General features: G+C 43.9%; 13 protein-coding genes across 13 annotated transcripts; 8 read left to right on the top strand and 5 right to left on the bottom strand.

Annotated features, from left to right (window-relative positions):
• Nucleotides 1–111: 111 nt before the first annotated feature.
• On the top strand, nucleotides 112–600 carry DI09_9p200 (uncharacterized protein; the record flags this gene model as incomplete). Its single annotated transcript, XM_013380910.1, has 1 exon — nucleotides 112–600. One exon carries the CDS (start codon nucleotides 112–114, stop codon nucleotides 598–600), a length of 489 nt encoding a protein of 162 aa, XP_013236364.1.
• Nucleotides 601–759: 159 nt separating this feature from the next.
• On the bottom strand, nucleotides 760–2,085 carry DI09_9p190 (uncharacterized protein; the record flags this gene model as incomplete). The annotated part of the gene is made up of 3 exons (XM_013380909.1): nucleotides 760–820; nucleotides 853–1,681; nucleotides 1,707–2,085. 3 exons carry the CDS (start codon nucleotides 2,083–2,085, stop codon nucleotides 760–762), a joined length of 1,269 nt encoding a protein of 422 aa, XP_013236363.1.
• A 2,185-nt stretch (nucleotides 2,086–4,270) lies between these two features.
• Nucleotides 4,271–6,643, bottom strand: DI09_9p180 (plasma membrane ATPase; the record flags this gene model as incomplete). The annotated part of the gene is made up of 1 exon (XM_013380908.1): nucleotides 4,271–6,643. One exon carries the CDS (start codon nucleotides 6,641–6,643, stop codon nucleotides 4,271–4,273), a length of 2,373 nt encoding a protein of 790 aa, XP_013236362.1.
• Nucleotides 6,644–6,782: 139 nt separating this feature from the next.
• Nucleotides 6,783–9,855, top strand: DI09_9p170 (uncharacterized protein; the record flags this gene model as incomplete). The annotated part of the gene is made up of 7 exons (XM_013380907.1): nucleotides 6,783–7,923; nucleotides 7,958–8,923; nucleotides 8,950–9,014; nucleotides 9,041–9,223; nucleotides 9,267–9,596; nucleotides 9,628–9,725; nucleotides 9,750–9,855. 7 exons carry the CDS (start codon nucleotides 6,783–6,785, stop codon nucleotides 9,853–9,855), a joined length of 2,889 nt encoding a protein of 962 aa, XP_013236361.1.
• Nucleotides 9,856–10,881: 1,026 nt separating this feature from the next.
• On the top strand, nucleotides 10,882–13,023 carry DI09_9p160 (uncharacterized protein; the record flags this gene model as incomplete). Its single annotated transcript, XM_013380906.1, has 5 exons — nucleotides 10,882–10,986; nucleotides 11,014–11,493; nucleotides 11,557–12,717; nucleotides 12,747–12,827; nucleotides 12,859–13,023. The coding sequence occupies 5 exons, from the start codon at nucleotides 10,882–10,884 to the stop codon at nucleotides 13,021–13,023; spliced, it is 1,992 nt and encodes a 663-aa protein (XP_013236360.1).
• An 828-nt stretch (nucleotides 13,024–13,851) lies between these two features.
• On the top strand, nucleotides 13,852–14,223 carry DI09_9p150 (uncharacterized protein; the record flags this gene model as incomplete). The annotated part of the gene is made up of 1 exon (XM_013380905.1): nucleotides 13,852–14,223. One exon carries the CDS (start codon nucleotides 13,852–13,854, stop codon nucleotides 14,221–14,223), a length of 372 nt encoding a protein of 123 aa, XP_013236359.1.
• Nucleotides 14,224–14,365: 142 nt separating this feature from the next.
• On the bottom strand, nucleotides 14,366–14,793 carry DI09_9p140 (ubiquitin/60s ribosomal protein L40 fusion protein; the record flags this gene model as incomplete). The annotated part of the gene is made up of 2 exons (XM_013380904.1): nucleotides 14,366–14,471; nucleotides 14,501–14,793. The coding sequence occupies 2 exons, from the start codon at nucleotides 14,791–14,793 to the stop codon at nucleotides 14,366–14,368; spliced, it is 399 nt and encodes a 132-aa protein (XP_013236358.1).
• A 150-nt stretch (nucleotides 14,794–14,943) lies between these two features.
• Nucleotides 14,944–16,120, top strand: DI09_9p130 (uncharacterized protein; the record flags this gene model as incomplete). Its single annotated transcript, XM_013380903.1, has 2 exons — nucleotides 14,944–15,426; nucleotides 15,704–16,120. The coding sequence occupies 2 exons, from the start codon at nucleotides 14,944–14,946 to the stop codon at nucleotides 16,118–16,120; spliced, it is 900 nt and encodes a 299-aa protein (XP_013236357.1).
• A 339-nt stretch (nucleotides 16,121–16,459) lies between these two features.
• Nucleotides 16,460–17,032, top strand: DI09_9p120 (uncharacterized protein; the record flags this gene model as incomplete). The annotated part of the gene is made up of 2 exons (XM_013380902.1): nucleotides 16,460–16,722; nucleotides 16,831–17,032. The coding sequence occupies 2 exons, from the start codon at nucleotides 16,460–16,462 to the stop codon at nucleotides 17,030–17,032; spliced, it is 465 nt and encodes a 154-aa protein (XP_013236356.1).
• Nucleotides 17,033–17,630: 598 nt separating this feature from the next.
• Nucleotides 17,631–18,092, bottom strand: DI09_9p110 (uncharacterized protein; the record flags this gene model as incomplete). Its single annotated transcript, XM_013380901.1, has 1 exon — nucleotides 17,631–18,092. One exon carries the CDS (start codon nucleotides 18,090–18,092, stop codon nucleotides 17,631–17,633), a length of 462 nt encoding a protein of 153 aa, XP_013236355.1.
• A 1,798-nt stretch (nucleotides 18,093–19,890) lies between these two features.
• On the top strand, nucleotides 19,891–20,119 carry DI09_9p100 (uncharacterized protein; the record flags this gene model as incomplete). Its single annotated transcript, XM_013380900.1, has 2 exons — nucleotides 19,891–19,917; nucleotides 19,943–20,119. 2 exons carry the CDS (start codon nucleotides 19,891–19,893, stop codon nucleotides 20,117–20,119), a joined length of 204 nt encoding a protein of 67 aa, XP_013236354.1.
• Nucleotides 20,120–20,180: 61 nt separating this feature from the next.
• On the top strand, nucleotides 20,181–21,918 carry DI09_9p90 (uncharacterized protein; the record flags this gene model as incomplete). The annotated part of the gene is made up of 4 exons (XM_013380937.1): nucleotides 20,181–20,795; nucleotides 20,827–20,961; nucleotides 20,989–21,655; nucleotides 21,704–21,918. The coding sequence occupies 4 exons, from the start codon at nucleotides 20,181–20,183 to the stop codon at nucleotides 21,916–21,918; spliced, it is 1,632 nt and encodes a 543-aa protein (XP_013236391.1).
• A 511-nt stretch (nucleotides 21,919–22,429) lies between these two features.
• On the bottom strand, nucleotides 22,430–24,675 carry DI09_9p80 (uncharacterized protein; the record flags this gene model as incomplete). The annotated part of the gene is made up of 2 exons (XM_013380936.1): nucleotides 22,430–24,390; nucleotides 24,561–24,675. The coding sequence occupies 2 exons, from the start codon at nucleotides 24,673–24,675 to the stop codon at nucleotides 22,430–22,432; spliced, it is 2,076 nt and encodes a 691-aa protein (XP_013236390.1).
• Between the last annotated feature and the right edge of the window lie 184 nt (nucleotides 24,676–24,859).

Below are 24,859 nucleotides of genomic sequence, written 5' to 3'. Positions count from 1 at the left end.
ATGTTGTTTACGGGCTTCTCTATTCCAGACATCAATTCAAGTAATTAAACAAAAACGCAGTGCAACTGCCAAAATAAACCAAACGCAAACCCTAATGACATTTTTGGCTTCATGAGGAGGTTGATACGAAATTACTCGGGCACCAATGGAGACTTTTGGAAGGCACTCAAAATCGCAATTGAGCCCAAAGTCCAATGTAAGCCCCACGATTTACGCGAACTTAAAGTTGTGCCGGAATATTTTACATCGTACATTCCAAAGGTAGTCGCCGATAAACATCTCAAAATCGAGAAAGAGGAGGCCAAGCTGCACGCGCGCCAGGAGGAAGAGGTATTTTTAGTTTCCAATCATGCAATTAGAGAAGATCCCAAAGGGTGTCTCCAATCCCGCCTCAAGAAAGACCCAATTTGCATGCCCATGGTCAGGCGTCCGATATTGTGGAAAATATCCCAGTACGCTCTACAAAGATCTCCGATGCTATCAATCAAATGTTTTACCGGTTTCTTTCTAGCTCGGATTCGCTGCAAGGGGATGAATGCCTCAATGATGTACAAATTACAGCGATCTCGTTGGATGCCAAGCTCCAGTCGTGCAAAATGAACATCCATATTGACGCTGAGGGCGAGCAAAAATCGCAACTGCTTTCAATCTTACTGCGCAATGAGCGGAGGTTTAGACGATACCTTTCGCAACACATGAAGTTCAGAACGGTCCCATCGATAGAATTTATTTTCGCAAAATCCGATTTAGACCAAAATTTTAATTATTTAAATTAAATACCAAACAACACCCGTCATCAGACGCACTGACCAACTGCTGGCTAAAAGTAAGTATGCAATGCTATTTCCATACCTTGAAGCAATGTACGAGAGATCCAGAATGGTATCTTGATGGCCCATTAGGGTTCGGAGAAGTGAGCCAGACAGAATATCCCAAACTCGGACCTTTCCGTCAGTAGATCCCGTAACGGCAACAAAGAGGGTTTCATTGCTGATAACTTTCAGGGTTGTAATTCCAAATGGATGTACACATTGATTTCTAAGAGCAAGCGAAGGTACCTCGACAATGGCAAGAATGCCCCCCAAACAGCAACTGAGAGCATAGAGGTTCTCGCCCCTCTTTGCAAAGGCGACGATTTCCACCGAATTTTCATGCAGGTCACATTGCTCTTTCAACAATGCGCAAGTAACTCCATGGAGGAGGGAAACCCTCCCATCTTCACAGCCAGCAAGGATGAATTTTGTACAATCTGTCGTTGATTCGAACAAGTCTATTGTGTTGACGGCGCTTCCGGTGGAAAACTTGGATTTTGGAAGGCTTGATTTTGGATCCCAAACCCTAACAGACCCATCAGCAGATGAAGAAACGACATATTTTCCAGATTGCGGATAAAAGCTGGCCTTCAAAATGGCAAACGAATCTGTCGACAGCACTGTGAGACAATTTCCCGAAGGAAGGGACCATAGCCAAATGGTACCGTCTTCTCCAGAGGCCATTAAAATGTACCCTTTCGGATGAAATTGAAGCGAAGTGATGTCTGAGGGCCCATCAAACAAGCCAAGTAGCGAGGCGCCGTTTGACGAGACCTTCCACACGGCAACTTGCCCGGAAAGACAACCAGCGGCACATAACTCGGCATCGTGGCTGATTGCCACGGCCGAAATGGAATCCGTAAATTTTGCTATAATCAATGAATTGGGGCATACGTTTGGAAAAAGCCTTTGGATAAATGGGCGCAGGCGGATCGGCACTCGGGTCCCAACAAAAGCAACGATCATCTCCGCCCCCAGAAATGACATGGGATTTCAGCACTGCAAGCGCATATATAGGGTTGTTGTTGTGCCCGTAAAAGCTGTTGCACGAATCATCCTCAAAGATGATCTGATCGTGGGACATATCGGTTGACTGCTCGTCTGCACATTCCTGGTCGGGTTCGCCATCAGATATTGCCAAGGAAGACATTATCTCCTGATCATCCATATCGCCTAATAATAAGTGCCCGGGCTTACTTATGGAAAGCGCCTGATCATCACTCCCCAAAAAAGAATCCTCTGAGGATTCAGGCTCGCTGTTGTGGTCGAGCATTTTAATAATAAAGGCCGATTTTTTATTTTGGTTTATTTTTTAATATTATTCTGTAATCATTCGAATGGAGATTTTGTCAATCCAAGTGTGCAGTAAACATTCAATATGTAAATGCGATATACGCATTTGAGAAGAACACGAGAAAGTCGAAGAACATGAAAGCAAGGATGCTGTTTGTTTTCCATCTCTTTGTTGTAATCCACTGCACCTCAAGAATCAGGTTTACCAGGAAAACGATGGCAAGGGCAGAGGAAATTGCTTTTTTTACTTCCAGCGACTTTGAAAACAGAGCAAATAAAGAAAGAAAGGCGTACCCAAGATAAGTGGGTGCCAAAATTCTTACCACATCGTGAATGACGCCTGAACAGATCTCATATGCGGGAGTGTTTAGTTCTATTGCATATGGCGGGATCACTCGTTCGGGATACCCTCCAAATAGAACTACAGCGGCGAAATTCCACACAAACGAGAAAGCGTAGATTGTGGTTCCTAACATTGAAAATAATTAACCCTAAATTTGCGTTTTATTTTGGAATCAAAAATCGGCAACGTGATAGGTCGTTTAAATGTCCTATAGGCAATGCCAGTCCATAGTTGAGTTCTTTTAATAACGGCTAGGGTTAGAAAAGGCAATTAATTGCACAAAGTTCAAACAAGAAGAAGCAGTTGCAAGCTATTCTACCACGTGAAGGGTGCTTGAAAAGATTTCGCTGGTAAAAAGGGGCTTGTCGGCGGTATCGGTTTTTGTAATCGTCAAAATGAGCGAATCTCTTTGCCGATCCATCCTGATCATGGAATGCGACGCGAAGGGAAGAATATTTAATGCCATTTGTGCAAAGATAGATGGCAGCGCTACAGATATGGTGTCGCTCAAACTGGAAGCAATTCTAGACGAATATGTCTATGTGGGTAATTAAAGCCGAATACCTCATAATTACCAGACTGGTCGTTCCTTGTAAACGAGAGAAACGAGCTGTCTCTGGGACATAGTTTCAAGCACACGGCCGAGCTAGTAAGATGCTTCTTGCTAAATAGTTCCGAAAGATGGCTAAAAAGATATCGTGGCTATTGAAGCAAATCAGATAGGGTAGGTACTTACATCAAAGGCCCAGCTCTGAGACAACAAGTTTTCAGAATGTACCGCAAAATCAGGATGGCTGTATTGCTGCTTGATAAAGCTCAGGCTTCCGGTGAACAATATTTTTTCTTCAAAAAAAGACTCGATCTTGATATGTAGCCTTTCTATTTCTGATTCGTAGATAATAAGTTTAAGAATTGTTATGGGCATAGAGGAAATTGAGTCTTTGGATTTACATGGCTTTCCCTCCACCCCATGATCGATAAAGATCGATGAAATGATACTGATCATCGTGGAGAACGCCTCAAACGACAGAAAAAAGCGCTCGGAACTGGAAATGGAAGATGAAAAGAAAGAGGAAAAGAAATTGGAATTAAGGAACGAGGAGGCAATTATATTGTTGCTACCGGACAGTGCTGAAATACATACAGATTTGGAGCCCGGAAAGATTTGGAACCCAAGTGAAGACTAAAAATGACATCCAATTTCTTACACTTGAAAGGGGTGAAAACCCGAAAACAAGAGACCGCAACAATACGATTTCGCTGGTAGACGCATAAAAGAAAATCGAACGATCAAGTGCTGGATCCATTTTTAAAGTCGGTCCTGTAAGGTTTTTTGGAAGTTTACAAGTTTTGAAAGTGAAAATGTAATGTGTTGCATGTGGCAGGTGTGCTGTGTCTCCCGCTCAGCTTTAACCCTAAATTTATTGCGAATTCAAAGCTACATTTATGGGTTGGACAGCCGACTGCGCGCAGTGTATTTTGATCGCAAAGCACATGGCGTACTAAATGCTGTATCTAGTCAAGATACCACCACCACCACCATCACCGAGGACGTTTTAAACTTTATGTGAAAAATATACATGATTCACCAGATAGAACACCAAAAACAACAGCAAAGTCATTCCAAAAGAATACATCCACACCAGAATCACAGTTACAATGTCTGTTCTGGTGCTGTCCGGCACAAGCCAGCCAAAGATCGTTATCAACGTAGATATGATGTCAACAACCAAGATGGCTCCGACAAGCTGTATGGAGGGAAATGTCATTTTTTCAAATTTGACAGAGTATCTAGTGGAAAGAGCAAATTGCGACGCCAAGCTTACCTAGACACAAAGATAACCCACGACTGGGACAGTGCAATTTGCAGGAAAACTATAAAATCGGCATTTCCGTACGACTGGATGATACCGGTGCCGCTGGTCAACAGCAAAGCTCCGTTAAGGATCCATGTTGAAATGGCCAAAAACAGCCCAAGTATCGAGGCAAGCATCCATATATACCCGATGTTCCAAAAAGACGGCTCCAAAGAATATGAAGCCTTGTCATAGGCAATGGCAAGCGTGGCAATATCTGAAAAGATAGCAAGAAAAGCAATCAGGTTGACGTCAATAGTTGTGCCAAGAATAGCAAGTGTAGTGACAAAAAAGATTTCCAATTGAAGGGACAGTGCAATCCGATAGATGATATAGGCGCGTATGCGCTGAAAAATTTTCCTGGACGCCTTTAGAGCATCAATGATCACACTGAGACCAGCTTTCAGGAAAATAATGTCGGCGGCCGCCTGTGCCGCCGCAGAAGCCCCTTCAACGGCGATTCCGGTGTCTGCAATCTTGAGAGATGGAGCATCATTGATTCCATCGCCTGTCATGGCGACCAAATGCCCTCTCTTTTGGAGAGCTTCAACCACACGATACTTGTGTTGCGGGAAAACTTGTGCAAAGCCATCTGCACTTTCAACCACACTACCGATATCCGGTATGCTTACTTGGAACAAGTCGGTGTCGGTGAAAATATCGTTTGCCGGCAAGATTCTGGAATTGAGCCCAAGCTGCCTTGCAGTTTCGATGGCAATGGCCAAAGCATCGCCCGTCAAGATTTTAATGGAAAGCCCTAGCTTTTGGGCCTCGTTGATGGTCGTGGCAGCATCATGACGCAAAGGGTCATGTAGTGGAATGATTCCAACAATTTGATACTCTTTTGAGTCGCCACTTTGTCTGGAGACTCCCAAAGAACGAAAGCCTTTTGTGGCCAATAAATAAACCGCATGTTCATATTGCTCCTTTAAGCTTGCGCTATAGTCTGATGGGGCAAGGTCTAAAATGATTTGAGGAGACCCCTTTATGTACAAAGAACGGTTGCCCTTCGAGTCCTCCACAATGGCGGTTGCCTTTTTTGAAACAGGGTCAAACGGTACGAGCGAGATAATTCTCAAGTTTTCCAGACGAGAAAGAGCATCTGGAAACCGCGTCAGCGATGACAACAGGGCGTGATCAATGGCATCCATGCCCCTCAACGAACGCGAGCATGTGGCTGCAGCAACAAGCATAACATCGCCAGAAGTGTAGGGACTAAAAAAAACAGGAACCTCCACAGAAAGTTTGTTTTCCGTAAGCGTGCCTGTTTTGTCTGTGCAAAGCACATCCACACCGGCTAGAGATTCAATGGAGGCAAGCTTTTTGACAACCACTCGCTTACGAGCCAGTTCAGCGGCTCCAACTGCGAGCGTAGTTGTCACGACTGCTGGAAGACCAACGGGAACGCCAACAAGTGCAATCACAAAAATGAAAGTCAATTGCTCCACCATCGAAGCTGAGCGGTAAAAGTTTATGATGAGCCCTGCCGTCATAAATATGACCACAATAACCAACAGCACGGTTCCGATTGAAGAAAGAACAGCCTCAAAGTGACCTACCCGTTCAGTCTTATTGACAAGAACAGCGGTCTTGCCAATAAATGTGGTATCTCCGGTAGAGGTGACTATCATTCTTGCAGATCCAGACCTGACAATGGAGGACGAATATACATCATTTCCGACTTTCTTTTCAATGGGAAGAGATTCCCCCGTAATTGTAGACTGGTCCACCAATAAAAAGGGATCCCCATATGCTATGATTCTTCCATCCGCCGGAATAATCGTGCCCTCTTCAATGACAACAATGTCGCCCGGAAGAAGGTCTTTTGACGGCAATTTCATCGATATCCCATTGTATCGAATGACATCTGTCTGCAAAGCCATGCACTCTTTCAACTCGGAAACAATGGATCCTGCCTGATACTCTTGCAAAAACCCAACACAGGCGTTTAAAATAAGCATGGCGCAAATGATTCCAAAATCAATCCAAAATTGCAGTCCAGCGGCAAGCACTGCGGCCGCTTCCATTACAAATTGGATTGGTCCAATGAAATACGACAAGAATTTCATTACCAGATTTTCGACGTTTTCGGAAAGCACATTGGGACCAACGGCTTTGAAGATCAGAGCAACATCCTGTTCGAGGAGCCCTAAATTCGGGTTCACAGTCACATCAAATCTGGAAAAATGCAACACATAAAATCCATTTGATTCTTCAAGAAACTCGTGCAGGCCTGTGGAAACCGACTCATCCCCGTCTGCTTGATCATCCTGATTCCCTGCATGCTTTTGAAGAACCGATATTAGCTCTCTAAGCGACAGAGATTCGGCCTCTGGCATCAAAGTAGTTAAAAGTCTTCAGGGAATTGATCTATTAAGCTATTGATAATGCAGCTACCAAAAAGGTAGGTTCAATTTGATTTGACAATGGATCAAGTGGGCCTAAAAGTTTTCATTTAAAATTCGCCAATTTAAATAAATGAGCGAAGATTTTCTGGCTGCGCCTGATTATTTCCGTGGCATTAATGTCCACGTGAAGTGCACGCCCTCTTTTTCGAGCAGAATCATTTGTCTTGCGTACAATTCGGATCGGCAATTGGATTTGCGGTTTTTTATAAAACATTCAGACCCATTGCCCTCTTCCTCCAGCACCATCCAATGCACGGGCGCTCTTCTTTCTGTCGAGCTGGACGACACCTTCCCACAGGGCTATGTGCAAGTGAATTCTTCGCCATATTTTGGCTTGCTCGGGTGCCTTCAGATTGATCGCCTGGCATATATCCTTTTGATTTCCAGGGCCACGCCAATAGCTGTTACGCTTGGCGATCCCATGTATCAAATTAACCATGTCGAGGCCATTTCGTTAACTGATGCAAAGTATGATTTATTTTCCCCCGTTCCATGGGCGTCCTCGATTTCTGAGGCGTCCGTGGAGAAATCTGCCTCTTGTATTGACATCCTGAAGGTTTTAAGCGATGGTACATTTTATTTTTCGCTTTCCTCCAACCTTTCTCTTTTGACACAAAAGAGGTTGGCACCCTATCCGCCTTCGCCAGTATTTCCGGATTGCCTTTCACACTTTTGTTGGAATGAATATCTTATTGAGCCTTTCATTTCCTTTTTTAAAAGTAATTCATCGGCCGAGCCCCGACTAACCGAAGCGTTTTCTTCGCCTCCTTTTCGAATTCATATTATCAGAGGATATGTTGGGCAATTTTTCTTAACCGGCGAAGAGTCAGCGGAAGAAATGCCCGATAATGTCGAGGAATTGAGCATGAAAAAATATAGCCTCAACTCGCTGGTAAAATCCAGTATTTCCAGTGCACTAAGAATGGCATCGACTCGTTTGGGTCTTGGTGCATCTGGAACATCGGGCTCCAAATATTCCAAGAATGCCACCTTACCGTCGTTAACTATATCGTTTGATGAAACCTCCACCCTTGACAGTAGCAATTCTTTCTTGTTAATTTCACGGGTCGGCTCGAAAAGAGCCGGAACCAGGTTCTTGACACGAGGAGTTGACGATGACGGAAATACTGCCAATTTTGTGGAGACCGAAATGATTTTGGAGACGGACGGAAAACTTTTTTCATTCGCCTCAGTCAGGGGTTCCGTGCCAGGTGAGCTCAAATTGAACAAGCAATAATTGTTTAGTGTTTTGGGAGCAACAGGGCTTCCAAATTGGAAACCACAAGATACAATTTACGCGAAGCTTGGATGCCAGCGACCTTTCATTTAGGGAGCATTTTAGTGATCTGCTTCATATGTATTCTTCCCCGGTCTACGTGGTCAATCTCCTGTCTTCGGATATTAATCAGCCCGAAAATGCGCTTAGTCGTCGCTTTTATAGGCATATACAAATGCTATCCAAAACACCCGCTGGCTCTTCAATCCACTATGTTCCATTTGACATGAATTCTGTACTCGGGGGAGTTGCTTATGACTCGCTTGCTGCAATACTGTCCTCCGTGATCACGGTAAATTTCATCGAAAATATCGGGCTTTTTATTTTTGACAAGAATCGATCGGCCATTCTGTCTACACAGAAAGGCGTCTTTCGCATCAATTGTCTTGATTGCCTAGATAGGACTAACGTCATTCAGTCGCTTATTTCACAATCCGTTTTGAAGCACATACTTTTACAAGTGGGGGGCGGATCCATTTTAAGCACAGTTTCGTCTACATCGTCGTTTTCTTCCAAGTTCAACTGTGCATGGGCAGATAACGGAGATGCGCTTTCTTTTTTATATACGGGAACGGGGGCCTTGAAATCCGGATTTACTCGCACCGGGAAAAGGACCCTTTATGGGATCGTCGATGATTTGAAGAAATCCACGCAACGGTTCTATGTGAATACTTTTCAAGATAAGTATCGACAGAAACTGATCGACTATATTCTGGGCAAGGGTCCGTCCAAAATTCATTTGTTCTCCGACAAAGCTGCTCTCAACATCGACTCGCCTTTTACCGAATGCCGTGATAGCCATTTTGAAGACGAAATGCCGCTTTGTGCGCCCAAATTTAACCTATTAATTTATTGCTGCACCTATAATATTGGCGGTGAGCTGCCTGAGCATATAAATTTCGGCATGCTTTTAAGACCGCTTTGGAAAGCCTGCAGTAAGGCAATTTCTTGTTACAGCTAGATGACCAAGCGCCAGATATGTTTGTCATATCGCTACAAGAGGCTGTTGAGCTGTCTCCTCACCAGGTACCACATTGATCTCATTGCTTCAGGTGTTAACTTCAGATGATACTTCTCTGGCATCCATGTGGGAAAGCCACATTGAAAAATATTTAACCGGATTTTTCCCCAAAACCAAATACATTTTCCTTTCCTCCATTCAGATGGTTGGGCTAGTTATGATCCTAATCATATCTAAGCCGTTGCTTCCACAAATAAGAAAGGTAGAGCGCTTTGTAAAAAAGGTATCCCCATTCCGGCTCCCATCTCTATGACTAGACTGGCTTTGGCGGTGTTACGGGAAACAAAGGATCCATCGGGTTGCGCTTTGAGCTTGAAATTGGCACCAGTTTTTGCTTCATTAATTCTCATTTTTCATCTGGACATGACAACGTGACCCTTCGTAATAGAGAATACTATTCCGTTTTCAACGACACCGTATTTCCCTCCGGGCTTTCCATTGATTGCCATTCGTATGGTTCTGTATTTTATGCTAGTAATATCATTTGGATGGGAGATCTGAACTACAGGATAGATGTTCCCTTGGATGCATTTAAAATGGACAACATCTCAACGGAGTGGTTATTGTCGCTGCTTCCAAATGACCAGGTTTCGCCTTTTTAACCCTAACCCTAACTAGCTGCTCAAAGAAAAGCAATCCGGGGCTATTTTTGATGACTTTAAGGAGGGTGCAATCTCATTTCCACCTACGTACAAGTTCTCCTCAAACGCGAACACGTATGATTTGTCGTAAGCATTAAGCCTTGCTAAGCCCCTAGATCTCGAATCCCCGGGTGGACAGATAGAATTCTATTTCAAGCCGAAAAAATGGTATTCCGTGTCGTGTTATTTGTGTACTAGAACCTGATTGCCTATACATGGCTTGAGGACGTTGTCAATTCCGATCATCGTCCAGTGGTTGCGATCCTCGAGTTCAATCCGAGCGATTTTAAAATCGATAGGCTCATCGATGTAGAAGATCCCTTTAAGGTGGTATCCCCTGCTGGCTCCGTCGCCTGTGCTTCCCCAAGTGTTGTTTCCCACCAGTCCTGGGAGGACTGGTAATTTTGGCGTCTTTATGTACATATATACGTAGGAGGAAACTATGTTTGCGTTCAAAGGCAAATAACCGTTTAATTAAAACGCATTTGAGGAAATCCCTTCATTGATGTATAGTACATTGTTTCCACGGATGAATGCGCTTTTGTACGTCTTTTTCTCTTCCCCGTGAAAATATTCTTTACAGTCGGTCAGGGCAAGATTCATATTGCCATCTAGCGAAGAAAGAACACCTCAAATGAGACTCGCTCTTACCTGTAAACGAGAGCCCTGCATTGGTCTTGACGGTGACACCCTTTCCATATAGCTGCGTGATAAAAAGATTTGGGGCAATGGCCATGCTGTTCCGTAGTTGATGAAATTTATTTAAATTTTAATTTTTTGGTTATGACCAACTTTCCCACTGGTACGGTACATGGTATCGTTTATTTGATCAGGAAATGCCAGCAAGCCTTACAATGATCATCCCATACCTGCCTCTGCAAAGCCATTTATAAGCATTTTTACAAATGACTATTCATGTAGGCCGCAAACATCCATATTCTTTACAATAGCGTTCATTGCGCCAAAGTACTCCCTAGCCGGCGGCCATTCGTTTGTTGACTCTGTGCTTCCCTGTGAATGCTCCCAGAAAATCGGGGCATGCGACCAGAATTCCTCCTGCATCAACAAGCTTTTATTCATGGAATGCAATGAAGATTGTCCGGCGGGAAGATTTTGCCAGAATAAACTATTTATCAAGAGGGCATATGCATCCGATCTTGAGGTTATCGAGTCCCCAGGAAAAGGCTGTGGGCTTCGCACGCGCTCTTTTATACCGTTAGGCAGCTTTATAATGGAATATGTTGGCGAGATTCTCTCTCCCGACACCATGAATGAGCGTATCGCCAAATTGGGGGACGATTCCCATTTTTACTTTATGACTCTAAACTCAGAACAGGTATCCTTGTTTTTCTGTTCTGTTTAGATTATAGATGCTTCAAAAAAAGGAAATATTTCTAGATTCATGAACCATTCGTGCGCCCCGAATTGCCAGACCCAAAAATGGATTGTCGAAAATCAAATGAGGATTGGCATCTTTTCCATCAAAGATATTGCTCCAAACACCGAGCTAACCTTTGACTACAAGTTTCAACGCTTTGGAAACGAAAAGGGCGCCCAACTTTGCCATTGTGGAGAGCCAAATTGCAAAAAATTCATTGGAAGAGAATCTTCAAAATCTAGAAAAAAAGCCTCTCGCCGCGAACCTACCGATTCAAATGAGGATTCTACAGAAGAGGAGGAGGAGGAAGAGGAAGAAGATGATGAAGACGCGGCGGATAGCGAGTATGCAAAAGCCCCCGTTAAATTCAGGAGAAAATCCTCGAGTGTATTTATGGAGCCCAAGGGCATCGAAAATCCCGCCCTTTTACCTGCTCTATTAAAAAAACTGATCGTTATCGAATCAGTAGGTCCGCTCCAGCGTCAGCTCCAAATTTTGAATGTATTTTGCGTTGTTTTATTGCTGTAGGCGACTACCTCGTTTGTTTGTCTGAAAAGATTCATCCAGTTACATGGTTTGCTAATTTTTAAAACCCTGATGTCGTTGTACAAGAACGAGCCTTCTATTGTGTATTACGTTTTGAGCGTGCTATCCAAATGTCCGATTTCTTCTCGAAATAAAATCGAAGAAGCCGGAATTGATGTGGCCATAGAATCCCTGTTTGAAGGCCAAAAACCTCCGGATGAAAATTCGGATAAATACGCGCTTTATCAATTGTCAAGATCTCTTCTTGATAAATGGAACTTGCTTCCGAGGATTTTCAAAATACCAAAAAGAACCCATCAACTTGACGAAATTGCGACGCCGTTCTCAACATCTGTGTCTGAAAAACCCCCGACGCCTAGTCACATTGGTGATCGCTCACAAAGGCCTTATAATTCTAACGACTCCCCAGATACTCGTATCAATACGGTTGGTGAAGGCTTTTTTGCTCAGCCTGCTTCAAATGGAACAAGTCAATGGGACGATGGTGGCACTAACCTTTCGTGGGACAATACCCAAAATTATAGCACCGGTTGGGGTAATGCGGCCTTGAGTCAAGAACAACCCAACAAGGAGGTTGCTATTTTTTCTTACAGCAACAATCTAGATGGCTCCTCATCTGCCGTCATGACAAACTCTGAAAGTATAAAGCCTTTTTTTACCAGATCACCCTGTTCTCCTTCACAGCATTCGGGGTCTTCTGATCTCTTTTCCAATCTGATGGATAATACTTTAAACTCATTGAAAAGGCACCATTCAAAAGCACCAGATATTGCAATCTCACAGCGAAGTGAAAAGAACGTCAAAAAGCCTCCTCATCTCCATACAGGTGGAAATTCGGCAGCTGACTGCCCCACATCGTTTCCAGACAGCACAAATGTGTCCCAAACTATTTGCGATGATAAAAGCTTCAAGTTTACATCGCCCCAGACCTCGGTGCTTATTAGCCCTATTCAGCTTCAACATATCATTCGAAAGGCTACCATCTCGGCATCCATAAATAGCGCTAATCAAATGAAGCATTTTGGCGATGGTAATGGTAGCGATACTGATGATGATGGTCATGGCAGTCATTTTTCCCGAGCCGGAGAATCACCTGCCACCGGAGTATATCGCACGGCGTGGATGAAATTGCTGAAGACTCTGGTATGTTCCGATCCTTCTAATTTTTATAGATCGCCAATCTTGTTTCGTCAATTATTAACCGATATCAGAAGCAAATGGAAATTGACATGTTTAAGAAACTAAATAGAAAGGTATGTGCATTGTGTCAATGGTTGTATGTAGATTTCCCATTCTCTTCTTGAAAAGGAAATACGAAGCAAGGAGGGAGTACCGCCTCCTCATTCCTATGTGCTTGATGAGAAACACGGTTCTAAAATGAAGCAGTTTGTAAAGGATTATCTCCATAGACTTGGATACAAAAGGTCGGACAAAAATGCAGGCCATTAAAATCTGGAAAGGACCCTGCATATCAGTTTTCGCACCAAATATTACTAATGGTGCACTCGCCCAACAACTCCTCACTCTTTCTAGCTGAAGTAAGCGTTTGTTTAATTTATCAACCGCGCTTGTGACAATTTATGAATTAGTTACTTGTGATATCGGCATATCATAATATATACTCTTACGGCACAAACGTAGCTTCTTGAGATCACCAAGCCACACACACTACTATCTTGCTGTTGATTTTATCGGCTGACGCTCAAATTCAAATTTGCTCCTACCAAATAAAGACGGCTATAAAGTACCTGCACATTTGACATACAGGAATGAACGAGCAATAAATAGCTAGGCAAATGGGACAGACGTTCCCCATTTGCACAGGCTTCTGATGGCAAAAGCAGACCATTCTGTGATCAATCAAAGTTATTCCCTTGCCCCTTCCAGAAGAGGAGGGCAGAGATAGCCATGTTGCCTATGAAAAGGCTACATAAAGCTCCTACGATCATTTTAGATGCAAGCAAGGTGATATCGTCGACAGAGAACACGGACAGTCGACCGCCGGTCAGGTGTGATGCTCGGGCAAGGTATCCCTTGTCCAGCTCCTTGCAGGGTGTCCAGCAGTCGATGGGGATGTTCTAAAATTTACAAAAAGACAGGGAGGGGCTATGAACAAATAAAAATGAAGCATATCTAACGGTACCATGCGTTGAGCGCACAAGATGGCATTCATCCAGGAAACATATGTCCGAGGATCCTCCTTGGCCGCGGAAAAGAAAACAATTCTGGAGGGACCCCCATGGTTTGTCTTATTCAAGTCTACAAAATAGAGCCAAAATGGAAAATTTACAAGAAAGGCTCCTTGCCAATGCAGCCGGCAAAAAAGAAAAGGTCGCCATTAAAGCGGGGGCGTCTTGGGACACAATATCATTAACTTGGGAGAAAAAGGTCTCTTCTGCACGAATCCATGAAGAGGGGACCGCTGAGGGGAGAGCGTCAATGTTGACATGTTCCGAGGGTGCTGTAATAAAGTTTGGAGCAGCCAAAATCTCAACACAACTTGCAAATGAGAGTGAGCGGATAAACCTAGAGAGAGAGACGATTGAAGAGAGCAGGATGGAAAATGCTTCAGCATCTAAAACCTCTTTCCAGGAAGCTACATTTACGTCCAGAATCAATAGGGCCATGGAGCGCCCACTCTGCATTTAGAACCAACAATTTAAAATCAACCAATTTGGACAATTTACAACCAAACATCGACACACACACACACATGGATACATGCACGCAAGCACGAAAAATTGCAAAGTATGGGGTTCAGTTATGAGTTCATTAAGTATAGTTTATTTGCCTACTTGGACTTGTCCTTGATCTTCTTCTTTAATCTCAACTGGTTGGAATGACCGCATTTCTTCTTTCGACAATTGACGGCTCTTAATGGGAGTCGCGCATAGCACCTTAGGTTATTAGGTTGTATGAAACTTACTTTCGGCAGACTTTCTTATCAACCTTGTATTTCTCGGCAAGCAGACGCTGACTGGGCTCGATGGCTCCTCCGCGAAGACGAAGCACAAGATGGAGCGTGGACTCCTTCTGAATATTATAATCAGAGAGTGTTCTTCCATCCTCAAGCTGTTTGCCTGCAAAAATCAGGCGCTGCTGGTCTGGAGGAATTCCTTCCTTGTCTTGGATTTTCTGCTTCACATTCTCAATGGTGTCCGAAGACTCCACTTCGAGCGTAATGGTCTTGCCCGTAAGTGTTTTGACAAAAATTTGCATTCCTACTTGGTAAGCTGTGTAAATGCACGGGCAACAGGTGATGGATGATATAAGCGACGGAATGGGGTGATCTTAACCAAATACATGCTTACTTTGGGCTATAAAAAATCAAAGCTTAAAGTTTAAAATTAATTTAAACTCCTTGGGCCAATGTCACTTCAAGAACACCTGAGAGGCCTGCCCGAATGGGCCGACGATCAAAAATGCGGCGCGCTCTTTTCGTCATTTCGAAATAGGAATTTTGAAGAAGAAGACTTGGAGAGCTGGATGTATAAAATTAACTTTTGGTACCCGCTGATATTGTACACCTCGTATCGGGGAATGCTCCCTGCAAAGGAGACATCTATTTTCTCGTTTGAAGTGGCAACACTTCCCGTTGCGTTCAGAAGAAAGGGGATTTCTCCTCTTGGGCTTCCAACAGTCATTTCATTCCAAATGGAAAAGGGTCTTTTCTACACAAAGCATGACTTTTTTACAGCCTCTTCATTGAAAATCCCGACCAACAAAAGGGATTCCCTTTTTCAAGGTCTTATTAGGAACCTTTTTAGGTCTTTCTTAAGCCCATTTTCAGATGGGAAATATTCCAGGGAAATTCCCCCAGATTCTACAATTGTGGTGATTGAAAATCTTCAAGTAAGCCAAGATTTAATATTTTGCATAGAAATTCGCGCATCTTGTTTTTGCCTCTCTTCCTGCAACTGCGGACATCATCGATTCATCGCTTTCGCATCTAGATCTTCTTGAACTTTGCAATAAAATTTCTCAAGAGAATGGGATCCCAGCTACGTTTAGTTCGCCGGGCTCTCTTGATTTTAGAATTCTTTTGCATTTCTTGAAAACATTTGGCAAGCCGATTACAATCTTTGAGACTACCAACCCAAAGGTAACATATTGGGCATTCCCAATTTAGGAACCGGTAATATTAGTGTCCAATGATGGCTCAAAGGCCATGATGGCAGATAAATCGACCGTTACTAACATCTGTTCGCTAAAGCTTACCCTTCGGCTTGTAAGCTCGCAAATTGAAAAGTCTGAAGCGGAGCAAGAACAGCTATTGACAGAAATTAAAAACAATTTGCACAACAAGACAAAATGCTTGGCTCTACTAAGGCGGAAGAATTCCCTGCTCAGCTACGAGGATGCCTTGCAAAACAACAAGAACAACATATACCAAATCATAAACTCAATTAGATTTGCCGTGAGTAGCAAGGAAATGGGTCGATCCCTGCAACTTGGGTCTTCTACTTTGAAGAATCTTCTATCGTCTGTTGATAGCAAAGAGGATATTGATACCCTCTATTTAGACATTAATGAGCTCATTTCCTAGCAGAAGGAAATATCTTCCCTGCTAACTCCAATATCCACATCAGAAATTGAAGAGGAAATCCAGCTTGAGGAGGAATTGGAAAATCTTCTTGAAGGAGAAAGGCGTTCAAAATTGCCCCTACCCATCTCCCAAGCATCATCATCACACGAGCCTCAAAAGTTAAAACCTCCGACCGTTCAAAAAGAACGGGCTTTGCCGGCACATTTAAAGGAAGACTCTGTCACAGATATCTTAAAAAGGATGGCACTGAACCAATAAACGTCTTTTTTGTATCAATCGCTACATTTGGTGTCTCAAATGAACTCAGTTAATTAATTAATTAATTAATCGATTACTTTTATGGCCAATTCCAAATTTGAATACATTCGTACCTTTGAGATCGAAGACCACCTTCTGAAAGACATTTTCTTGGTGGTACGAATTGATGGCCGTTCTTTTCACAAGTATTGCCATCCAATCTTTCTGACTAGGTTTTCTGAAAAGCACTGCTTCACAAAGCCCAACGACAAACGGGCGCTTGCACTCATGAATAGGGCTGCTCAAAGCCTTATGAGCTCGTTTGCCGATATTATCATAGCCTATGGCCAGTCCGATGAATACAGGTTCTTCCACTGTCGCTTTTTTTAGCTTTGTCTTGAGGCCATCTACGTCTCTTTTTGAAAGGCGGTCCGCGTATTTTACCAACCCATCATTTATTACTTATCTTTTAGCAAAATCCTCTCCACCATTGTGTCTACATTTACCGCTGTCTATATGTTCCATTGGGGAGAGTTTTTCGAGCAAACGCCAATGTTATATCCTGCCACCTTTGATGGGAGAATTGTGCTTTATCCCACGCTAAAGCACATTCGAGATTATCTTTCTTGGCGTCAAGTGGATTGTAGGCTGAAAACATTTATCATTATGTCTTAGGCCACATTAATAACTTGTACAATACTTGCTTTTGGGCTTTGGTCCAAAAGGGAAATCTTTCACCCATGCAAGCCGAAAAGAAACTTATGGTAATTCCACTGGCCATTTAGTGTCTAGAATACGCAAAGCAAAGACAAGCACGAAATTCTTTTCTCCCAATTCAACATCAATTATAATACGGAGGAGGAGATTTTCAAAAAAGGCTCGACCATCATTCGACTTTCATTTGGAAAAGACAACTCGACGCACATTTTACATGAAGACATCATTTCAGAGTCTTTTTGGGAGAAATACAAAGAAACTCTCGTGTAAAATCCAATTTTCACCAGCCAAACTTGAGTGGCTTATGAATAAACTTTCGTGAAAGCTTTATGTTAATGGAGGATGTACATGAAAATGCTCCTGGTATGTCGACGATGCGAAATAGCCATCATATATCCACAATGACAAATATGTCGGACTTTGTGGACCCAGTTGCAAGAGAGGAGCTCGTTGACACTTGCAAATTTGACAAAGTGATTGCCTTGATCTCCGTTCCGGGAGTGTGATAATGTGCGTTGAAACATTCACCGAAGCTTCAAGAATTAGGAAATTTTAATTACCATGCTGCCACCAGGGAATACGAGTTTTTATCAACAAATTTAAGCTCAATGTGCCTGATCAGAAACAAAGACTCATGGAACAGATTCAAAGACTCGCAAAGTAATCTATACGCCAAATCCTCAGGGGACGCCCCTACAGATACATTAATAAGCGATTTTCTACCGGGACAATAAAATATTTTCATTTGTTTCAAGGAAACTTTAGAAATATCTGCCATATATGAGGAAAGGCCATAAACACAACACGATAATGCCTCAGAAAGGGTATTTCCCCAAGAATGAATCTGAAGATCTGCAGTGTGATCCAGATGTTCAAATTGAAACGGAAGCGAGGGAGGCGACTCATTATCGATAAGATACTTTTGATATGTCGGCTCAAAGTGATGGCGAAAGGACTCGGCAATGATATTGTGTTCCAAAGCCTCGTCGTCTAAAGCGGACACCAAAGGCTTGGGCATTAATTAAAATTCCGGTAAAATTTGGGTAAAATTTCAGCCATTTACTAATACGCAGCATTGGGTTAAATTTTTTTACTCCATTGATCTAGCTTTTTGGAGAGTTGCAGAAACGTATCAATATTGGATCGAATAATGTAACTTCTCTTCAGATTTATCAACTCTTGGAGCTGCTCTATTTCCTCCAATAGGCTGTCTGGGTGAGAAAATTCGACGTTCTCCTGATTAGGACCAGAGAAAACGGTCCTTATGACTAATGAATACGTACATCGAGCATGTAAAGCTTACATTCTATGGGGGAAAAGTTTTCCTCTAAAAATGGCTTAATAGTCAAGTTGTTGGCTGTCCTGATTTCATAATTTTCATCATGTTGCAAGTTTATATTGTGCTTATCGGACATCAAGATGAAGGGACTGACTATTAAAATTAAAATTTAACAGCCATTTTGATTTGGTATTTTTGAGCAGTGGTCGAAATTGGGATTCCCGCCTTGCTACTTGTGCAAATCGGCGGAGGCCCAATGCTTTTTTTATTCCTCATCCCCTTCAACGCCAAATAGTAACTCGCGGATTTAATCTAGACCCTTTAAATCGTAAATATTAGATCTTGATGCTACACAACATTGCATCTTGATGCTGCACAACATTACACCATTGCTCAGGTTTCTAATTCTGCTTTTGATCTTTGCGCTTCTGGCCTTATGTTTTCATTTCATGGTCTCCTGTGTGCCGATTTTTAATTTTAAGAATACGCAATTGCATATCTGACCTTTCGGAGGTATATGGACGACCTAGTAAGCTTTGTAGTTGCAAATCAAAGCACTCGTCGTTCTTCAGAAAAAGATTTTGCACAGCAGTTGTGAATGTAACAGAGCTAGAACCAAATAAACCATATGTTCTTGGCATAAATTCACATTGGATCTTTTGATTTGAAGAAATGTCAGTTTTTATGGAATACGCAGAAAGTGTTGTCTCCGCCCTGTTTCCAGATATTAAGTATCAGATTCTTTCAGTCTCCGCCTGTTTTGATGCACCGCATAAAAGGGATTTTTAGCGTGCAGAGTTTCTGATGCATCCAAGTTTTCGTTTATTAGAATTTTGGCATCTTGAAATTATCTATTTGTTGTTGTTGGTCGCAGCATGTATTTGACCAAGGGTTCTTCTGGCCAAACAGGCTTTGTATAGCAAGCCAACCAAAGATATATTATTTTCAACATCCAGAAAGGGGTTCATTAAGCGAGCGTTCTCATATGGCGCTAGCATTGTCCAAACATTTACGTTTGTAGAAAATCTTCCATTAATTTTTGGAATGAAACTAATTTCTATGAACGAACGAACATAAGCCAACATCCAAAGGTTTAAAAAAGCAAGCTTTTTTCAAAAGATCTTTGGGCCTAGTGTTCTACCGGCGGAGCCATATTATCTCAAGGGCCAAGAAATGACTGACATGTGTGATTGGAAAGTCAATGATGATTGAAAAAATCGCAATCCACCATCGGAGAAAGTTAACTCGTCGCTCAACCGGTACACTTTGGAGGCCTGCTCGCTATGTGGAAAGCACGGAGGTACGTACAATGTTCCAGTGACGAAACCACTTATTCGAATAGTCCAATAAACTTGATATTCAGGATATCTAGAACAGATACACATTTCCTCCGAAATCTGAAATGCTTCCTACATCACATCGGTGTAGGATAACCAATATTCTTGGAGGTATGATCTTATCAACCTTTACTGCAGCGTTCTCTAATCGGACAATTTCAATTTAACTGGAAATTTTAATAAACCTCGAAGTCTTCACCATGCTTTGGAAGAGAGATGCTGAAAAGGTAAGAGCCATTTACTTTCCTGCAGGTACCCTACATCTCCAAAGCTGAACGGGAAAAACGCAAACAAGACGAGCAGCTAAAGCTTTTGCAGCAAGATACCCCGTCTTCTGGAGGACGCTCTCCTAATCCCATTTCAATTGCAAAGCCCCCTAGTTCAGGTGGAAGATTTTTACAGCATGAAAAGGAGGCCATTAAGGAATAACATGCACAACGCTTATTATTAGAGTCGATATTTATCTTCAGACACCCAAGGATCCTCTCAGATGACGCAGAGCAAGCGTTGGAATGACAAAAGACTCATTTTTGATTGGCATCCTGAAGACGATACATCAGGAGATATGCTACCAATTGCAGAGCTTCCAAGCTCAAAAAGGAGGGCTGGCGATCTTTCTTGCCGCATGGATCTACTCCCAGATAAGGATATTTCCTGCCATTGGTCTGAGAAGCCGCTTTCTGCCATGCAGGAGAGAGACTGGCGTATTTTTAAGGAAGATTTTTCACTTTCCACAAAAGGAGGCCGTCTTCCCAATCCCATCAGGAAGTGGTCCGAGTCCGGAATTTCTACGAATATTCTGCGGGTACTTGATCGAGCTGGGTTTGAAGAACCAACGCCAATCCAGCGACAAGCTATCCCGATTGCCTTGGAAAACCGTGACCTTATCGGGCTTGCTGAAACTGGATCTGGAAAGACCCTTGCATTTCTGATTCCCATCCTAATGCTATTGCAGAAGAGTCCTAAAATTATCGAGGAAACCGCTGCAGACGGTCCCTATGCACTCATCTTGGCGCCGACGCGTGAGCTTGCACTTCAAATCGAGGCAGAGGCTGAAAGATTTTCCAAGTCTCTCGGATTCAGAGTTGCTTCGATTATTGGAGGTGTATGTGCTAGGTGATTTAATTTTTTGATAGCATACCATGGCTAGTCAGGGATTCAGGCTTCGCGACGGTGTCGAAATTGTGATTGCGACACCTGGGCGGCTTCGAGATTGTTTGGAGCAGCGGATTTTGACGCTCAACCGGTGTAGCTATGTAGTGATGGATGAGGTACTTTGCCAATTTTGACTTGCAAAGGCGGATCGACTTGTCGATCTTGGCTTTGAACCAGATCTAAATTTCATCTTGGAACAGCTTCCATCTGCGCCCTGTAGGCTTGATGCTTCAGACATCGAGGATGTCTCGCCGATGCAGCATGGAGGTACCTTTCGTCAAACGACAATGTTTTCGGCCACCATGCCACCTGCCGTTGAGCGGCTTGCCAAACGTTACTTGCGGAAACCCGCAACAGTTATCGTTGGAACTGTCGGTCTCGCAGTGGGGACTGTCGAGCTACGCGTGGAAATGATAGCTGAAGATCGCAAACGCAATCGTCTGCTTGAAATTCTCAACACGATTGATCACGATGACCAAGACCATAGCGATAGGCACAATTCAAGCCATCGGAACCGTGGCCCAAATAGAGATCGTCCACAAGCTTCATCTGATCGCGACAGTTCGCTTGTTCTGATTTTTGTCAACCTTAAAAGAACTGTCGACGTTCTCTGCAAGTTTCTTGATGCTCGTGGATACCAGACAGTCGGTATTCATGGTGGCAAAACACAGGATGCTCGTGAGCATGCACTGGGTCGCCTTAGAGACGGCTCGAAGCGCATCCTGATCGCCACAGATGTGGCGAGTCGCGGTCTCGATGTCCGCGACCTTTCCACAGTAATCAACTACGATATGTCGAAAAACATTGAGGGTAAGCGTGCGATTCTCATGATGACGCTAGATTTTATCCATAGAATAGGGCGCACTGGGCGTGCCGGTCGCTACGGCCTGGCAATCACGTTTTTGACTCCAGAAGATGCAGATATATATTACGACCTTCGGCGTGTAATTGAGAAAAGCCCCCGCAGCCGGGTGCCGCCCGAGCTTGCCGCCCACGAGGCAGCCTCTGCACGTCCAGGCGCCCCGCGCACCAAACGCAAAAGCGAAGAGACAATCTACGCCAGCGGGCAATAAAAACTGCTCCACACACCTTGTCTCCATCTGACAAGAAAGTCAAATACTGTACCATTGTGGCGCCAATTTTGAATCCACGCAGTTATCAGTTGTTCCGATTTGTTGCCATCTTGCGGCATCAAGAGGGCGCGGAAAAATGCCCAAAGGCCTGTGGCTTGAACGGCCGTGAAGTTAATATTTCTGGTCGACATGTTTCGACCAAAAGTCAAGCAGATTGGGATTGCCTTATTGATTGAAAAGCGTGTGCATTCGAAGCAAAGGCGCTTTGACATATTACACCAAAGAAGCGCTTGAAAATTACACAACACGAGTTCGCGACCAGCGATTACATGTGATTGGCTACAGCAGTATGCTAAAGACAGAGCGAACCCGCTTTTCTGGGGCAGGATTGCCTCGCGATAGTGTCAAGAAGGTGTCATATGAACATCATCCGACCAGAGATGGGACGGGATTTATTCCAGCAAGGTTTCTCGAGCCACTTGTACGTTAAAAAGGCTATACTAATCAAAATTTATTCAACTGTCACCGATTTGGCGAGATTGCGCGGAAAGTCCACATCAACACCGTGGAGCACCGCTAAATGATAGGAAAGCAACTGTAACGGGATCACATTGACAATGCCTTGCAAACAGTCAACTACCTGCGGCACCTTGATGGTACGCAGCTCAGCTGGAATGTTATTATCGTCATCATTGCAGATGAGAATAGGCTGCCCCTTACGGGCGGACACCTGTTGCAATGCTGATTGCACCTTTGGATAGATCGAGTCCTTGGTCATAATCAAAATTACCGGCATAGACTCGTCAACCAGCGCCAAAGGCCCGTGCTTGAGCTCTCCAGCAAGGATACCCTCAGAATGCATGTAAGATACTTCCTTGATCTTGAGGGCACCTTCTAGACACGTGGCATGCTGATATCCACGACCCATGATCAGCAAGGAACGCTCTCGGAATAAAGTCTCCTTAGCTAGCAGACGCAGGGCACTATCGCTTTCCAGCACGCTCTTGATGGCTGCTGGCAACGCAAAAAGCCCGTCAATGATCTCCTTGTGCCTGTTTCGCGTGCTGATGCGATCCTCAGAAAGCGTCAATGCCATCATGACTAGCGCGATGAACTGCGAAGTGTACGCTTTGGTAGAGGCAACACCGATCTCCGGTCCTGCATTGATGTGGACACCACAGGTAGTTTCGCGCGAAAGCGTTGATCCTACGGTATTGGTAACACCAACACAAAGTGCTCCGCGTTCAGCGCAGTAGCGCATCGCCAGAATCGTATCCGCTGTCTCACCGGACTGCGAAATGAAGATACATGTGTCATCCCGGAAAATTGGACAGCGGCGATCCAAAAAGTCAGAGGCCAATTCGACGCCCACTGGGATTTCTGTCAACTCTTCAAAGATGGCGCGTGTGGCTACGCTAGAGTGATATGAAGTTCCGCAAGCAATGAAGAGCAAGCGGCGCGAGCGTCTCATGGTGGGCAGATAGGCGCGTAGACCTCCCAACGTTACTGCATGGCGGTCGAAATTAACACGCCCACGCATTGTGTTGACGACAGACTCTGGCTGCTCAAAAATTTCTTTCTGCATAAAGTGGTCAAAGGAGCCCTTCATGATTTCTGCTAGCTCCATCTCTAGCGTTTGAATCGCGCGGATAGAGGAGGTGCCATCTTCGCGGCGCAGTCGATGAATGTGCAGCTCACCGTCTGCAATGTGCGCAATGTCGTCATCTTCCAAATAGAGTACGCGTTTGGTATGCTCAATGACTGCAGAGGGATCTGAAGCAATAAAGTATTCGATGGGCTGTGGTTCCCCATCTTCGGTCAAGAACGCGCGGCTAGCAGTGCGACGAAGGCGGTCTGCACCAAGAACTGGCGGGGGGCTCATCAATCCCTCCCCAAGCGTACCTGCGCCAAATTCGACGTCCACAAAGTCAACTTTAAGCTTCTTTTCGGTTTTGACGCCCACAAGAAGCGGTGATCCACGGCGGCAAGCCACAGTCTCTGTTGGGTAATAAGTTGACTTGAAAATCAATGCAAAGGCACCCTCTAACTCCTTTATGACTGCCTTCACCAAAGAGGTGAAGGAAGGTGGCGCCTTGCCTGCGTCGCGCTGCTGATCCCAAATGTAGAGGGCCAATTTGGCCACGCATTCGGTATCTGTCTGCGATTCGAACATGTAACCTTTTTTTTCCAACAATGTCTTGATTTCCTTGTAGTTGGTGATGATGCCGTTGTGCACAACGGTAAATTGGCCCTGCACATCGGAACGTTGTGGATGTGAATTGACATTTGTGGGTGGGCCATGTGTTGCCCAACGAGTATGTGCCATGCCTACGTGCGACATGAAGCTTTTGGAGGCAGTAGCAGACGTTGCCAGCTCGTCTTCGACATGCTTGCGAAGCGCCGCCACCTTGCCCACTTGCTTGTAGATGAGAACCTCGCTACGGTCGGGCTTGTCACCGTCGACAACAAGTCCTGGGGTAAGTAAATGGAAATCCAAATAGATAAGCAGCAGCAAGAACAAGAAAAATAATCACAAGGGAAAAATCAAATAAAAAAGTAAACAAAAGATAAGCACGAAATAAATGCAGAACACACAGGATAAGCAACTCGAAAGCGGCAATAAGAATGGATCGGGTACATACCTGAAGAGTCATAGCCTCGATATTCAAGGCGTGCCAAGCCACTGAGCAGGATCTCGATGACTTCGGATCTTTTTCTGTCACACAGAAAGTTGATATATGCGATGATGCCACACATAACTATGGATGCCCTCGAATGTTAAACAGCGAATTTATATATCCGGATGATGCCAAATTGATGGTCGTGATCCACCAATGATACTCGTGATTTTGAAATGCTATCCTCTATTTGTCACCTTTTGATTCTGGTCAAGGTGCTGATTGGTTCGCGTCGATTGCTAATCTATATCTTGCTTTTAAAA

Source organism: Mitosporidium daphniae (genome assembly GCF_000760515.2).
Source record: "Mitosporidium daphniae strain UGP3 chromosome Unknown contig-9, whole genome shotgun sequence".
Classification (NCBI taxonomy): Eukaryota; Fungi; Microsporidia; genus Mitosporidium; species Mitosporidium daphniae.
The sequence above is the reverse complement of the archived record's forward strand: the minus strand, read 5'-3'. Positions and strand labels throughout refer to the sequence as shown.